General features: G+C 32.5%; 1 protein-coding gene across 1 annotated transcript in view; it reads left to right on the forward strand.

Annotated features, from left to right (window-relative positions):
• The window catches only part of LOC116411740 (M1-specific T cell receptor beta chain), a 64,600-nt gene extending 46,231 nt beyond the window's left edge, over nt 1-18,369 (forward strand). The window contains exons 3-6 of the mRNA XM_031904577.1: nt 8,432-8,482; nt 14,022-14,366; nt 16,262-16,312; nt 16,945-18,369. Coding sequence (XP_031760437.1) covers nt 8,432-8,482; nt 14,022-14,366; nt 16,262-16,312; nt 16,945-17,084 — 587 coding nt within the window. The 3' untranslated portion in view covers nt 17,085-18,369. The remainder of the gene's footprint in view (nt 1-8,431; nt 8,483-14,021; nt 14,367-16,261; nt 16,313-16,944) is intronic.
• The last annotated feature ends 206 nt before the right edge of the window (nt 18,370-18,575 follow it).

Consider the following 18,575-nt stretch of genomic DNA (forward strand, 5'->3'; position numbering starts at 1 on the left):
TCCGAAACTTTCGTACTCAGCATGACAAATACGATTTTGTCGCACAAATTGTTGTGCTTTTTGACGCAAAGTATGAAAAAGTCGCCCAAATTAATGAAAAAGTCGTATAAAATATGCACAATACGAAAACTTAGAAAAAATTATTTTTTTTTGTATTCGGAAGCTATCGTACTTTGATAAATGGGACCCTATGTATGCATAACATGTAATCTAAATTTTAGTTGTAAATCTTCTATAAAGAAAGCAATCTTTATTTGTGCTCTCTCAAAGCTAGAAAGCATACAAGACATAGCCAAGCCACCAGCAGGACCCCAGTTAGCTCACTGGATAATTATGTGCTGCATATGTGGGTGGCAATGACATAATACTTACCCTGATCAGTCCATTGGAGCAGGCACCAATGATTAGTACTAAATAACACACTGGGGGTCATGTATAAAGTTCAGAAAAATCAAGCACTGGCAAAAACCCATTCCTAAATCTGGAAAATACTTTTTCTCAAAATTGCTAAGTAAATGTGCCCCTAAGTGCTGTAGTTCACCAAAAGCTGAAGGGCTGCAGGCTTGCTATCACGTGCATTGATAAATTGTTTGTGAGTATTTAATGTATAATACTACAAGTAGAGTTGTGCACTGTTATAACTTGTAAGGGATTGAAACACTGTGTGGAGGTAAAATATTTGGCTCTGGAACAAAACTCATTGTTACAAGTAAGTTCTCATATTCAAACTGATAAATAACGGTAAAGTGATATATATAGTTAAATGGGCACATAGTTTTCAGAAAGCTTTGGCATATTTGTAAAGGCTATAACACAGTGTGATGTTTGGCAGAAGGTTTTTGGCTCTGGAACCAAACTTATTGTCACAAGTAAGTAAATATAATTTTATTCTCAAGAAGGAACAAAATGTTATTTATTGCATGTGTTAAATGAAGTAGGAGAAGATCCCCCTAGAAAGTTTTTTTTGGATATATACAAAGTATGAGATAACCCACCCCGTGTAGCCCACAATAATGTGTTTATATGACCAAATGTGTAAGTATATTAAATTAATTTTTTTATGACCAAGTTACGAACAGAGTGTCTTTAACCTATGAATAAATAGTCATTTTCTTGTTGGGCCAGTGCTGTAACTAAAGCATCTTATGGTTCTCACCACAGTCCACTTTTTTAATAAATACATTTTACAAAGGAAATCTGTTGATACAAATTTACTCTACTATGCAAAGCAGTTTATATAAATTGGGGACTAGATGGCTAAATGATAGATATATTTTAATAATAGTAAATGGAAACTGAGGCACCTAAGCACTAAAATTGCATAGCAAACTGAACTGTGTGAGCTGTGTGCAAATAACATTAATTATCAGACTCTGAATGGAATTCCTTTTCAGCCTCTGTATGCAAAAGCAACCTACTGCAGTTTCATTAAAGGTTATGGCATAGCTCGAGAGACAAATCCATGTAGAATACTTTTTATCTTTCCAAATTAATACTGTCATCTGAACTCCTATGGGATTAAAGTCTTTCAAGCAGATACCTTCCATCAAATGTATTTTCAGAACCTTTTAAACAGGTAATTGCCCAAATTAATATGAAGTGTCAGATGTTTATATTGTGATTATGGAGTTTAAGTATCTGTGGTAGACTTGCTACAATACTGTAGGAATATCCACTTTGCATTAAATTCACATAGGGGCACATTTACTAATCCACGAATCCGAATCGAAAAAATTCAGATTGGAAACGAACATTTTGCGACTTTTTAGTATTTTTTGCGTTTTTTTCGTCACCGTTACGACTTTTTCGCAAATTGTCGCAACTTTTTCGTAGCCGTTACGACTTTCGCAAATTGTCGCGACTTTTTCGTAGCCGTTACGATTTGCTCGTATATTGTTGCGACTTTTTCGTAGCCGTTACGACTTGCGCAAATTGTCGCGACTTTTTCATAGCCGTTACGATTTGCTCGTATATTGTTGCGACTTTTTCGCTTTGAGCGCTTGTAAACGGCGGGCAAACCTTTCAGACTTTGCATGATTTTGGAAGCCTCAGATAGGACTCAATGGCACTCTGTAGCTCCAACCTGGCCCAAGGAAAGTTACGATACTGAAGCTTGAATGAATCCGAAACTTTCGTACTCGGCGCGACGGCTGCGAAAAAGTCGCGACAATTCACGCAAATCGTAACGCTATGAAAATGTCGCGACAATTTACGAAAAAGTCGTAACGGGTATGAAAAAGTCGTGACAATTTACAAAAAAAACGCAAAATACCGATCATTACGAAAAAAACGCATTCGGACGCTTTTCGGACATTCGTGGATTAGTAAATGTGCCCCATAGTGTTGCATAAGATATTAGACTTTATTGGTGTGTGCCAGTCAGATGCCGACTGCTTGATATGTTCCCTTAGTTATTTAGCTCAGGCTATCCTGTGACATGTGTAATGGGCTTTTGCATATACAATCAAATACAACACTGTGCATTGGTGGTAAACTGTACTGTTAGGCTACTTTCTATAGAAGCAGAATGATTCAAAATATAGCTGGTCAACTAAGTCCCTATTACATGCACACACACTAAGGTCATATTTTTTAGAAGCCAGTAAGCCTTTCTGTATGGACAGCAATGTTACTATACCCTCACAGGCTGGGTGTTATCGTTCTGATACTGAACACCTCATAGTTTGCAATACAACATAGTTCTTTGTTAGGGATGGAACACAGTGCTGCTAGTGGATATAGATTCAAAGTGTTCGGCTCTGGTACCAGGCTAATCGTTACAGGTAAGTACTATATGATAACAAACAGATTAATCAAACCTATTAAACCAATTGAGGTACTTTACATCTGCTTACAGTGTTTTATTGATGCATGAGCAGACTAGTAAACAAGACCTATCAGGTTGTGTTGCGGAAAATAATGGCAAAACAATTCATAGCAATTTTAAAATTAAAAAACTAGTACAAAGTAGAACTAAAACTTGCTTTCTGTAATTCCAAGGGTCTACTTTGCAATTCCTAAGATCATTGATATAGCATCTCCACTGTTCTAAAATGTTACAAAAATGCAGGTATATAAATCTAGCAACATATAAAACTGTAAAGACTTGTCCCTTTATATGGTCATGGAACTCCACGGGGACTTATAATATCCTTATATTTTATAATAGGGGAGACTTTATTTGCTATGTTCTCTTTTTTAAACAAAATTATATAATATTTATTTCACCCGTTAAACACAATAGGCACAGATCTCCTGATCATTCTTCTTGAACCGAGATAGAAAATCAAAAAACAAACAACTGTAACATAATGTAAAATATCCTTGTGCCATCAAATACAAAAAACAACCAACGTAATGTAAACAAATGATAGGTTATAATTATGCCTTTAAAGGGACAGTATGCTCCCTTGAGCAACATGAATTTGATGAATAAGATTTATGCTGAACATACTTTTTATCTGTTTTAATCATAAAAAAAACCTATGGATTTGTTTCTGCTGTTTATTGAGATAAACAGGCATATTGAATGTACACCTATTTGTTCCTTGCAAAGTAGAGGTTATCACTTGTACACATACTCAAACACATACATATATATATAAAAATAAAAAGAGCTTAGACACAACTCTGGAATTAAAAGCATGAAAAATCATTTGTTCAAAAAAGTGAAAATTAATTTCGGTTTAGTTACGGGGTTATATTGGGGTTATATTGTTATCACTGTATTAATAAATATGTTTATTTTTAAAACAGATTACCACCTAAAATTGTGCTAATATTTAACACCACTTTAGATCTGGAGAACCCCACTGTAGTCAGTGGCAAATTCAGGCAGTGGAAGACTTCTGAATGAAAAAGTGAACTAAAAATCTGTGTAAAAACTAACAGTATTCAGCATTGATTTTCATATAACTTTTAAGTTAAGACCATTTTTACTGCAAAATTTCTCACACCAAGTATAAGTTACTGTTTTATTATCACAGAGAAAAAAAAATCATTTTGAAAAATGTGAATTATTTGCCCCAGTAGAAAAACAACAAAAAATCAAGTTAGCTCACTGGATAATTATGTGCTGCATATGTGGGTGCCAATGACATAATACTTACCCTGATCAGTCCATTGGAGCAGGCACCAATGATTAGTACTAAATAACACACTGGGGGTCATGTATAAAGTTCAGAAAAATCAAGCACTGGCAAAAACCCATTCATAAATCTTGAAAATATCTAGAGGTAAAAGAAAAATCAACTTTTTCTCAAAATTGCTTAGTAAATGTGACCCTAAGTGCTGTAGTTCACCAGTAACTGAAGGGCTGCAGACTTGCTATCACGTGCATTGATAAATTATTTGTGAGTATTTAATGTATAATACAGTCCTACAAGTTGAGTTGTGCACTGTTATAACTTGTAAGGGATTGAAACACCGTGTGGAGGTAAAATATTTGGCTCTGGAGCAAAACTCATTGTTACAAGTAAGTTCTCATATTCAAACTGATAAATAACGGTAAAGTGATATATATAGTTAAATGGGCACATAGTTTTCAGAAAGCTTTGGCATATTTGTAAAGGCTATAACACAGTGTGATGATTGGCAGAAGGTTTTTGGCTCTGGAACCAAACTTATTGTTACAAGTAAGTAAATATAATTTTATTCCCAAGAAGGAACAAAATGTTATTTATTGCATGTGTTAAATGAAGTAGGAGAAGATCCCCCTAGAAAGTTTTTTTTGGATATATACAAAGTATGCGATAACCCACCCCGTGTAGGTTATTAAATTTTTTTATGACCAAGTTAAAAACAGAGTGTCTTTAACCTATGAATAAATAGTCATTTTTTAGTTGGGCCTGTGCTGTAACTAAAGCATCTTATGGTTCTCACCACAGTCCACTTTTTTATTAAATACATTTGACAAAGGAAATCTGTTGATACAAATTTACTCTACTTTGCAGAGCAGTTTATATAAATTGGGGACTAGGTGGCTAAATGATAGATATATTTTAATAATAGTAAATGGAAACTGAGGCACCTAAGCACTAAAATTGCATAGCAAACTGAACTGTGTGAGCTGTGTGCAAATAACATTAATTATCAGACTCTGAATGGAATTCCTTTTCAGCCTCTGTATGCAAAAGCAACCTACTGCAGTTTCATTAAAGGTTATGGCATAGCTCGAGAGACAAACCCATGTAGAATACTTTTTATCTTTCCAAATTAATACTGTCATCTGAACTCCTAAGGGATTAAAGTCTTTTAAGCAGATACCTGCCATCAAATGTATTTTCAGAACCATTTTAACAGATAATTGCCCAAATTAAAATGAAGTGTCAGATGTTTATATTGTGATCATGGAGTTTAAGTATCTGTGGTAGACTTGCATAAGATATTAGACTTTATTGGTGTGTGCCAGTCAGATGCCGACTGCTTTATATGTTCCCTGAGTTATTTAGCTATCCTGTGACATGTGTAATGGGCTTTTGCATGTACAATCAAATACAACACTGTGCATTGGTGGTAAACTGTACTGTTAGGCTACTTTCTATAGCAGCAGAATGATTCAAAATATAGCTGGTCAACTAAGTCCCTATTACATGCACACACACTAAGGTCATATTTTTTAGAAGCCAGTAAGCCTTTCTGTATGGCCAGCAATGTTACTATACCCTCACAGGCTGGGTGTTATAGTTCTGATACTGAACACCTCATAGTTTGCAATACAACATAGTTCTTTGTTAGGGATGGAACACAGTGCTACTAGTGGATATTATTTCAAAGTGTTCGGCTCTGGTACCAGGCTAATCGTTACAGGTAAGTACTATATGATAACAAACAGATTAATCAAACCTATTAAACCAATTTAAGTACTTTATATCTGCTTACAGTGTTTTATTGATGCATGAGCAGACTAGTAAACAAGACCTATCGGGTTGTGTTGCGAAAATAATGGGAAAAGCGGCAACAACAATTCATAGCAATTTTAAAATTAAAAAAACTAGTACAAAGTAGAACTAAAACTTGTTTTCTGTAATTCCAAGGGTCTACTTTGCAATTCCTAAGATCATTGATATAGCATCTCCACTGTTCTAAAATGTTACAAAAATGCAGGTATATAAATCTAGCAACATATAAAACTGTTAAGCCTTGTCCCTTTATATGGTCATGGAACTCCACGGTGACTTATAATATCCTTATATTTTATAATAGGGGGAACTTTATTTGCTATGTACTCTTTTTTAAACAAAATTATATTATATTTATTTCACCCGTTAAACACAATAGGCACAGATCTCCTGATCATCCTTCTTGAAAAGAGACATAAAATCAAAAAACAAACAACTGTAACATAATGTAAAATGTCCTTGTGCCATCAAATACAAAAAAAAACAACGTAATGTAAACAAATGATAGGTTATAATTATGCCTTTAAAGGGACAGTATACTCCCTTGAGCAACATGAATTTGATGAATAAGATTTATGCTGAGCATACTTTTTATCTGTTTTAATCATAAAAAAAACCTATGGATTTGTTTCTGCTGTTTATTGAGATAAACAGGCATATTGAATGTACACCTATTTGCTGCTTGCAAAGTAGAGGTTATCACTTGTACACATACTCAAACACATACATATATATAAAAATAAAAAGTGCTTAGACACAACTCTGGAATTAAAAGCATGAAAAATCATTTGTTCAAAAAAGTGAAAATTAATTTCGGTTTACTTACGGGGTTATATTGGGGTTATATTGTTATCACTGTATTAATAAATATGTTTATTTTTAAAACAGATTACCACCTAAAATTGTGCTAATATTTAACACCACTTTAGATCTGGAGAACCCCACTGAAGTCAATGGCAAATTCAGGCAGTGGAAGACTTCTGAATGAAAAAGTGAACTAAAAATCTGTGTAAAAACTAACAGTATTCAGCATTGATTTTCATGTAACTTTTAAGTTAAGACCTCTTTTTACTGCAAAATTTCTCACACCCCTGCATATTTACATAAAATAATTCCACAGCTTGATTTTGTATGTGTAAATCTCTGCAGAGACAATGTTTATAGCATTAAAAATAAACATGGAGCAAAATTATAATTGACAAAACACATGCATCGTTTTTCCCATGATCGTGTTTTTTATTCGTGGTTGCGTTGTGTTCAGATCTTACTTACGGTTACTTACGGTTCTTTGATAAATGTTGACTATTTTTGGTTGTGCAAATTATTCTTGGCTAAATCAAGACAAAATCATGCATTCAAATTTTAATACATTACCCCTTTATTTTTTTTATATAAAATATGCACAAATGGTGTAACTTATTTTAGTTACCAACCAGTAACTTATTTTAATAACCAACCAGTAACCCTCTAGATAGCTGCTGCCAAAGTATAGCTCCCAAATTACTTCACATTGGTCAACTTTCTTAAGAAAGGCCTGTTGTCCAACATTGGCAAATTGCAATTTTTTAAAAATGCATAAAAATGCATTCTAAAAAAAATCAATAGTTGTAGCTGCTATAATTTTAATAAGATGTAACTTGTGGTGCTAAAAATCATTTAAATATCGCTTAAACCCAATAGGCTTGTTTTGCCTCCAATAAGGATTAATTATATCTTAGTTGGCATCAAGTATAAGTTACTGTTTTATTATCACAGAGAAAAAAATATCATTTTGAAAAATGTAAATTATTTGCGTATAATGGAGTCTATGGGAAATGGCCATTCTGTAATTTGGAACTTTCTGGATAACAGGTTTTCAGATAAGGGATCCATTACATGTACAGAAATAGAATAACAGAATACACCTGTTATTTGCCATGACTTGTAAAGGCTGTAACACAGTGTGATATTTGGCAGAAAATTTTTGGTTCTGGCACCAAACTCATTGTGACAAGTAAGTAATTTGATGCTGTGTTGTTTTATTAAAATAGAAAGGCAGACAGACATAGATAGACAGATAGATAAACAAATAGAGCCCTTAGGTGTTCCTTTAACTTGCTGGACTGAGACAAAAGATCCTGTGTGTTTTCTTCTATGCTCCCAATGGCATATAAAAATTTTGTGCATGCAACTGGCAACACTATATAAGAATCAAGACAAAGATTGTATAATTTGATAATCTTCAGTCTTATCTACCGTAGTTTATTACGTGCAATGAGTATACAAGGTACCGTGACACTACTGTTCATTGGACCTGCAGTATTTTCTGTTAATTAAATAAAAATTAAAAGCATAATTTAAAATAAATACAAAGGCAACGTTTTCTTTGTTGTTGTTTTTTTTAAAATTCATCTCAGTGTCAGTTTTTACCCAACCACAGAAAATGTTGCTGTTTAGTTCCCACTATCTTCCTCTGGTAATGCAACAAAACCATCACAAAAAGAATTGAAAAGAAAATGCAGTGAGTAGTTATTTGTAAGGCATTAAGCACAGTGATGGTGATGTAAAAATATTTGGTAGTGGAACCAAGCTTATTGTCACAGGTAAGTTTTCAACTTCTGTAATATTTCTTTAATGAGGGAAAAATATGTTTGTAGCAGCAAAGCATACAGAGGGAGATGTTTGAATGTTAAATATTTATGGCTTCTTCCTAATTAGTTGAATGTATTTTAATTATCTTAACTGAGAATTAAATATAGTATTAACTGTAATAAAGCTTATAAAAAAAGCTGCAGATAATATTTATAATGATAATTCATAAATATTAGAAATTTGAGAAATTTGCCCCACATATAGAATTGTTCTGCACCCTTGGGGATTAATGAGCAAAATGTAATAAAAGTGATATAAATAGAAATAAATCTGCACAAAAATTTCATTTTGCCATTTAATAGTCTTCATTAGACAGTTTGTACTTGTTTTAAGACCTGATTAAAAGTTGGGCATTCATTGTTTTGTTGTTTTACTACCCACACTTAGCTCTGATGCTATTTTTAAAATGTGACAATTTGTTCCAAATTGCAACATTTTTCCCACAAGTAAATGGGTTATTAAATACTCTCATGATAAAAATTACAAGTAAAAATGTTCTTACAAAGGAAAAATGACTCACATCATTCATACTTTTCTGCTCTTGCATTTACATACTCCCAATAAACTAAAGTTAAATAAAACCTATTTTTAGTTGATTTATGTTTGGTTAATATGGATAATAATCTAGGCAGACATAATTACTGAAAAAAAATATAAACATTATATAGTTAATGCATTTTTCATAACTCACAACATTTGCTAAATAATGAAGCAAGCAATAGACAGCAGCATTACTTTGTCATTGCTAGACCTTCTAATTGTATTTTGTTAACTGAAGATAGTGTGAACGCTTTTAAACTAAATTCTTTAATTCCGTAAAGGAATATACATTGAAATTGAAATATAATTATTATTTTTATCTCTTTCATATATTTTTATCATAAGACCAACAATTGTAATAAAAAAATGGGTTTCAGCAGGATAAAAATGTAAAAATGAAGACATTTTTTCAAGACTTTCTGAATTTTTGATTTTTAAATATTTGATATTATTTACACTGTACCCTATTTTTTTTGTGTGTTGCTTTATACATTTACTTAATATGTGTATAGTGATTTGTCTCATTTAACATATTTTCTCCTTGAAAATATTTTAGCATAACAATAAAAGATTTGTAAAATATTGCAGCCTAGTATGCCTTCCCCTTTTGCATGTATGTTGTTAATAACACATGGTACAATCTCTTTCAATCTATCTAACTATTGTTGTAAAATTTGTGGGGCAATTACGAATACTGGCTTCTTACATGAATTAGATTTATTACTGGCTGAGCAGCAAATTAATGCAACGTAAATACACTTTTACAACTATTATAAACAGTTTTTGCAAAGAAAACCACCACTGTGCAAAGATGCCAATTTAAAAATATTTGGAACTGGTACAAGGCTTTTTGTGACTAGTAAGTATAATTTGCAATATGATATTCAGATCAACAACAATTTTTTTAAAAAAGGCAGCAAGTTTTGATTGGGTAATTGAAACTTCTAAATTTGCCTTTACATTAATTTTCTTTCCAAGAAGATAGTATTCTAGTGAATTTGACAATTGAAAATATAGGGCAAATAAATCAAATTCATACATGTGTGAAAAAGAATGAGAGATTTTGTTACTTTGATGTCTCTGATACTAGTTGTTAAACTGATTTGTCCTAGTTTAAAATTGAGAACCCAGGTTAATGTTATTTATGGGTACAAACAAATGTTCCAAACAAAGCGTCTTACTTATGTTTATTGAATCATCTGTAGAACTAATATTTTTTTATTTTAATACAAATTATACAAGACATAACATTGCTTACAGTTTAATGTTTCCATTTTCCCTTACATTTAAAGCAATCATTCACTCAGAACATTTGTAAGACGCTGCGGAATATTTTGGTGCTTTATAAATAAATGTTAATAATAGTCTATTAATCAGGTAGCTTTATCTTAACAATAAAATACTTTTAAATATCATGACCAAATGCTATATTTCTATTCTATATTTTTAATCAGGGTTGCTAAGCTAAACCGTGCTCCTAGCTTCATGGGCATCTTCATTTTTTTTTAGTAAATCATCAACATGTAATACACACAATACATTTTATTGTAAATAGCAGCCGCCATTCTTTAACATTTTACCACAACAGTTGGGCAGATAGTTGGAAAGATATTTTGCTTCTTTACATATCATTTTGATCAGTAATTTTATGTATTGAATAGAGAAGCAGGTATTATACAAGTGACAAAGAAATTTATGAATAGAAGAGTACCTGGTATTAAAAAGTGACAATGAAATGTATGAATTAAGGCAGATAATCAAGTTAAATAAATACAAGCTACTATGTAGTTTGAAGACCTGATATGGTAACTTATTCATTACTTGTTACTATATAGTTACAGTTATTTTTTAAAAAACTGACCATTTCATTTTTATTGTATAAAAATTAAAAAAAATAAGTTACATTTATTCAACTACTGAAAAAAATTCAAATACAGCACAATTAAAACAAACAAATCAACTATATCCAATAATTCTGAAAGGATTTATCTTACATTCATTTTATATACATTACTCCTCTTAATGTAATATTCACTAGAAAACCTGCTAGCCTGTGACAGAAATATGTTATTGTACATTATTATTGCTTATTTCCAAATATATAAATGCCCTTAAAGGGGCAGTTCATTTTCAGTATGTTATAGAATGGCCAATTCTTAGCAAATTGTAAATTGGTCTTTATTTAAAAACTATTAGTTTTTGAATTATTTGATTCCTTTTTCTGACCCTTTTTTAGATTACACATGGGGGTTACTGACCCCAGCAACCAAAAAATGATGCTCTGTGAGGCTACAATTGTATTATTAGTGTTTTATTAGTAATATTTCTACTGTATGTATTCATACTCATTTTTGAGTTTCTCATTTAAACCACTGCCTGGATGCTAGATACGTGCTGAAATTCCAAACTGGAGAGTTGCCGAACAAAAAGCTAATTCAATAATTCACAAATAATAAAAAGAGAAAACAAATTGCAGATTGCCTCAGAATGTCACTCTCTACATTATATTAATTTTTAAGTGACATACTACATTATTAAACATGATTGTGAATTGAAAGTTTGATACAAAAGTTGTTGCACACAGCTACAAAAAACTTCATGAAAATATGTAGGTTACCAAATAATCATTTGATATAAATGACATGTATATGGGAAACTATTTGTAAAAACCTGGTTGAGAAATGACCCTTTGTTTTTCAAATATAATAAGACAAAAATAAAAATTAAGTCTTTTTTTTAAAAAAAAAAGTACATTTCTGTGGCATTGCAAGCTCTTTTGGGCCCTCTTCAAGTCTTGTGTTGGTTATTAGTTGCTTTGTATGTTACTTTGTAAGTCCAATGTATAAACCCACTTATTGTACAGCGCTGCGGAATATGTTGGCGCTTTATAAATAAATGTTAATAATAATCATGTAACTAAAATTAATGAGTTAATGTCTCCAACTAAAAGAATTAAAATAAAAAGCAATTTTTCAAATAGTTGCAAGAATATAAAATATTGTGCTCACATATAAAATATTAAAAATTAGTTAGAATTACATTTTCTTTCAATTCCATTTCATTATGCAAAATAAACCGTTTTCAGGTAGAGATTACTGCAGTGAATCAATGCAGTGAAACAATTCCCCAAACTTTGTACAGTTGAACACATTATAAAAAAAAAAAAGCAAGACACCATATTTAAGAAAAAAACTAACTTCTAAAGGATTTATATCCAAATACCTTTTGGAGGACATTGTTGAAATTTTCAGCTACTTGTTTGGTGCCCCATAATATGAAAAAACTTTTAAATTCTGTCAACTAATACATCTTCCCTTGGCTCTGAATTCTTTCCTTTATGCATTTAAGTCTCCTGTGTATTCACCTACATTTTAATAGCTGCATAATATTCTGTCACTATAATGAGATAATTATTAATTTAAAATTTGATTTAAAAAATCCTGAAGGATTCCCAAGAGTTAAAATTTTATTGTGTTAGAAAAATATTTTTTATCAAAGCTGATCAATGCATCAATTCAATGTGTGACTGCATTGACCATGTTTTTCTATTTGTAGTTAAAACTCAGTGGCAGCAATACCTCTCCACATAGTTAATCTCACAATAGATACCTGGTAAAAAATAACCTTTGCTTAGGGGCCCTGTTTGTTAATGGATCGCTTAGTCTTGTTAACAATTGAATATAGATTTAGTTTTCTTTAGGTAAAAACTATGAATGAGAATGAAAAAGACAGACACTACTTTTATTGCAATTGATGAATGCTGGAAAGTTTGTTTTCATTTTGCAAAAAAAAAAATTTGAAATTGAGCTTTCCACCTCAAATTGGCAAAGAGAGTTGTTATGTCAAAACCCCATTGAGCATAAACTGAGCAAATATCTTTACATTGGGTACAAAAGAATATCTAATTTCAGAGCACACTGAGCGGGTACTCTTTCCTTTATGGCTAAACATAAGTTATACTTAACCCTTTCCAACAAGTGCCCCTTTAATATGTACAGTTATGGAACCGATTATCTGGAAACCTGTTATCCAGAAAGTTCCAAATGATGGAAAAGCCATCTCCCATTGACTTGATTTTAATCAAATAATTAACATTTTTAAAGATTTGTGTCTAAATAAGACAATGGGCCCGATTCACTAAAGTCCGAAATAAGGAGTGCTATTTATAGCATGCGTTAAAAATCTTATCACTTCTTATTTTTCGCTCGATTCACTAAAAGGACACTTGTCATAATTAAGAAGCGATGTTCTTGGCGTTATTTATCTTGCGACGACATATTTTCAAGCAATATATTACGCAGCGCACAACATATTACGCAGCACGTTGCTTGAAAATATGTCGTCGCAAGATAAATACAGCCAAGAACATTGCTTCTTAATTATGACAAGTGTCCTTTTAGTGAATCGAGCGAAAAATAAGAAGTGATAAGATTTTTAACGCATGCTATAAATAGCACTCCTTATTTCGGACTTTAGTGAATCAGGCCCAGTACCTTATACTTGATCCCAATTAAGATATAATGAATACTTATTGGAGCCAAAACAATTTTATCTTGTTTAAATACTGTTTAAATTTTTTTTTAGTAGATCTAAGGTATGGAGATCTGAATTACGGAAAAAACCCTTGTCTGGAAAACCCCAGGTCCTGAGCATTCTGGATAACAGGTCCCATACCTGTGTACAAAATGATTTAATGAATTATTCCTATCTATAAAATCCCTTAAATATAAAAAGTAAAAACTGCTATAATGGAAGGTGCTAGATAAAGTATATTTATATTTAGGTTGGCTTTATAACCCAGGGTATCTAGTCTTCCATCTGTGGCTGTGATGGTGGTAGTTACAGCTCATTAGCAGCTGATGGAATGTAAACTGTACAGTTGTAAGCTATCATTTAGAGTTGGAAATAACTGTTGACTTAATTACTTTTAATATTTGTATGGCTGTCTAGATACTGCACGGTCAGCTGAACAACCTAAATCTACTATACTAAGCCCATCCTTGAAAGAAATGGAGAGAACAGGCCAAGGAATATACCTCTGCCTGCTTGAGAACTTCTTTCCTGATGTAATCCAGGTTGTTTGGAAGAGTGGAGACCAGGATATTCCATCAGAACAACAAGAAATAAAAGGTGTTCCAGATAAGGATGGCAATACCTTGTATTCAGTTACCAGCTGGATTACAGTATCTAAAAATGATATAGGCAAGAGGTTCACCTGCCGTTATAAGCATGAAGGCATAAGCAAATTTGAGAACTGGGATGAAATATCTGTAGCGGAAAGCAAGCCACCTAAAGGTAAACCAGCCTGCATCAATAGAATCATTTAAAGGTTTGAATGACTGAGAGGAAATGTGTAATAAGTCATTTAATATGGAATTGCTGCTATTATTTAAAAAAAAAAAATCCACCAAACTGTAGTGAATTATTATTATTTGGTTCTTACAGTTTTTGCAGACAAACAATAGATACTATTCTTCCTCAACCAACTTTTTTTCTTCTGTAAACAACTCATCCATAACGTATATCAGTAGTAAATCCCAAATTGCTTGACTTAGCCAGTTAGAGCAGGTGAAATTACTCACAGTCTGACTGTTTTGGTTGCAGCTAGAAACAAAAGTTACAGTATGTTCAAACATTGCAGCAGGTTTGCTTTTGCATTCAGCAAATGTGTAATGGGTTATTTTGTACTACAACCCATACAGAACAATTTTTTGAGGCCAAGGTCTTGAATTGGACTATAACCTATAATGAGATATTGTAATGGCAGCATCAGCAGGTATTGGGCATCTTATTAAAAGAATGGAAGGTACAAAAGAGAAACTTTTTTAGTCTTTTAAAAATATAAGGAATTGTGCCAAGCGCAAGGCCAAATAAACATAAGAGTGTCTCAAAACCTGTGTTGGCCCAGTGGCCCAGTCTCTGGCCCTGAACTCTAAATGAGATTTGGCAACATTGTTGAAAACTGAGGTGCAAAAGAGCAATTCTCTGCCTGGAAAAAACTGCTCAAAATCAATCCTGAACAGTGTACAAAGTATTTACAACTTCCCTTCTGTAAACCAAAGTTGTCATTGCTGCATATGATGGTTTTATCAAAACTTAAATCATAAACATTAATGATACATTTTACTATACATTTTTGCAAACAGCATATTTTTAAGTTTTTAACATTTTCTTTAGAAATCAAACAGTGCTAAATTATCTAAAATGCTAAATGTCACTTAAAATACAGTTCAGTGAACAGGAAGAATATTATTAGAAATAATTGTATTTAATAGTATTTTTATTAATTTAAGACTAAATATATAGGGTGGTATTCAAATAGCTTAGCCAAAAATGAGATATGTAGTTTGTTAATTAGAGTAAAAAATGTCATTCAACATTATTTACATAGGCCAGTTAGTGTTAGGGCACTTGAGTTGGTGAGAGCTTTTTGAGCAACTAAGGCTCCAACAAGGAGGAAGAAAGAGGTTTAGTACCTAGCAGTATTTACCAGTGGGTAGCAGTGACAGGGACAGAGCTAGATAGTTCCTTATAAACTGCTAACATAGGGTCCATTTGTGTATGCCAAACCCTGGGCCAGCTACTCAATGAGTCATTAGCCATTAGAGCAGGGGTGTCAAACTCAATCACGTAAGGGGGCCGAAATCTAAAACACTGGCTAATTCGCGGTGCCAAATTTTTTATTAAGATGCTTAGGGGCACATTTACTAATCCACGAACGTCCGAAAAGCGTCCGAATGCGTCCGAAAAGCCGCAAAATGTTCGTTTCCAATCCAAATTTTTCCCATTCGGATTCGTGGATTAGTAAATGTGCCCCTTATCCTTAGTTACTATGTAGTTACTATGTGAGGAAAATTGAAATTGATCACACTGGACAGTCAGACACAATCACCAAGGGCCACATAAAACAACCAGGCAGGCCAGAATCGGCCAACATATTCTAAATATAACTTTTTTCTGGAAATTGGAAATTTTTTGAATCACAATTTAGCTGATATCAGAATTTTTCTGGGAATGAATTCTCTTCTGGCTGATGATTTTCAAGTCTTTTTAAACATTACTCAAAATCATATACTTAGGAATAATCTAAACATGTCTTCACTAATAATTATATTAATAAAAATGATATGTGTCTGTAATGAAGATAATCATTTTAATTAACTTGATTGCATCTTAATTACCTTTTACAGTAGTCCCTGGTAGTGAAAAGAAAGAGGAAACATGTCCTGCGGGTGATACAGGTAACCAGAATTTTCTTATTTTCCATATTTGCTATATAGTAAACTACAGTAAACTGACATAAAATAAACTGACAAAGCATGCAATTCAATCTCTATTACTTGTAAAAAAAATTCTACTGACATTTAAGAATTAATTTTCCAGAGGAAACTGGAAGAAATGCAATACAACATGGCACAGGTATACACTAAAATTCCTTTCTAAATATGAAATCATACTTTCAGCATAATGAGACAAATAAGTTGTTTATGTAGTGGATTTTGTATCTTTACTGTTGATTCTACAAGGGAAATGAAAACTTTGGATACATATATGGCATATAACTCTCAGGTGACTTCTAAGATCTATTTAGATATTAGAAGAGAACATATTAACCTGTATCAGCTTTATAATACATAATAATGTTCAGTATATATAATGCATGCTTTCTATAGACACAAAAGTTTTTTTTACACAAAAAGTTTTTTTTTCTAGCGGGCATTGTTTCATTTATGGGCTTATTTATCAGTTTTCCAGTTTGTGATATATATTTTGTTATATTTCAGCTTAAACAATAAAGGGAGCGTAGTATGTCTCCTGAACACTGAAATCTTGCCTATTTCAATATTTCCTACTTTTTTTCTGATTAACACAGGAGATACAATGAATTATCCGAATCCGTCATCCCAGAGAGCAGCGTACCTCACCTACCTCTTACTGATCACCAAAAGTGCATTGTACGGCCCTATCATGTTCTTCATCATTTATAGGACAAAAATTTTATTCTGCTTTTGAGAGTATGAAGTAATGAGCCTTCAAATAACAATGCTAGAGCGTCAAAATGTCATTTATGCTACAATATATAAGCTGATTTGCAAAAGAAATATGATTTCCTACATTTACTTGAATCATCTTGCAGTTTTGTTGATGTAAATCTAAAAAATAATGATTATTAGATAGCTATTGTGCTTCATTTTTAGGACAGTAAATACTGATAAAGAATAAATATTAACAAGATCAAATATGAATTTTATAGAAGTTTATTACTCTGAAAAAGCAGTGATCCCTATTCAGGCGATACTGTGTGGCTTTACTTTGATGCACAAGCAGAAACCTTTTGTGGCTAATATTCTGTGCTTTGCTTCAATCTTCTTTTTAGCACTAGGCAGTGTCTAGTGTTAACAGCTAAACAAATATATTTTGCACCCTAATATATAGGTATAGGATCTGTTATCCAAAATGCTTGGGTCCTGGGGATTTACAGACAAGGGATCTTTCTTTCCATAATTTGGATCATTATACCTTAAAGGAACAGTTCAGTGTAAAAATGAAACTGGGTAAAATAGAGGTAAAAAAGGCTGGAGCGGACAGAAGCCTAACATAATGGCCAGCACACTACTTCCTGCTTTCAGCTCTTTAACCTCTTAGTGACTTTAGGGGGGCCCATGGGACATAATTTTTCAGTTAGTTTGTGAGCACGCAGGTCAGATTTAAATGCAAATTAACTCAACAGTTATGTCCCATATGCCCTCCCAAGTCACTGATTGGCTACTGACCGCTAACAGCTTAGACAACTGTAAAGGAGGAAGTACTATGTTCTGGCTACTATGTTAGACACTGCACACTCCAGCCTTTAAAGATTAAATTTTTGCCTAACTATTAGAAATATTTTTTATTTTGCGCAGTCTGTCTTTTATACCCATTTAGACTGAACTGTTCCTTTAAGGTATATAGATCCAGATTATGGAAAGACTTATGGAACTGCTCCTTTAAGTCTGCTTAAAAATGATTTAAACATTAAATAAACCCAGTAAGATTGTTTAGCTTCCAATATGGATTCATACAATTTGGTTACCATCAAGTACAAGCTACTGTTTAATTATTACAGAGAAAAAGGGATATTGTTTTTAAAAATTGGAATTATTTGGTTAAAATTGAGTCTATGGGAGATGGCGTAATTCAGAGCTATCTGTATAAATGGTTTCCGGGTAAGGGATTCCATGCCTGTACTACAATATATGTTAACAAGCTTCCTGGCATTGTTTATTTTCTAAAAATAAAGATTTCTGAGCAAATGAAATTGTTGTTTCTGTGTTCATGAAAACATGAAAACACATGAGGGTTGATTCAATAAAGGTCGATATTTTGAGCGCTATTTAACACACGATTCACTGAAAGGATGTTTGTGTTAATTTACACGTGATGCTGTTTGCGTTATTTAAGTTGTTTGCGTTATTTAAGTTGTGAAGACTATTTTCGTACGGTATTCGATGCAACGTGTGCTAA

The sequence above is a fragment of the Xenopus tropicalis genome, chromosome 6 (genome assembly GCF_000004195.4).
Source record: "Xenopus tropicalis strain Nigerian chromosome 6, UCB_Xtro_10.0, whole genome shotgun sequence".
Lineage (NCBI taxonomy): Eukaryota > Metazoa > Chordata > Amphibia > Anura > Pipidae > Xenopus > Xenopus tropicalis.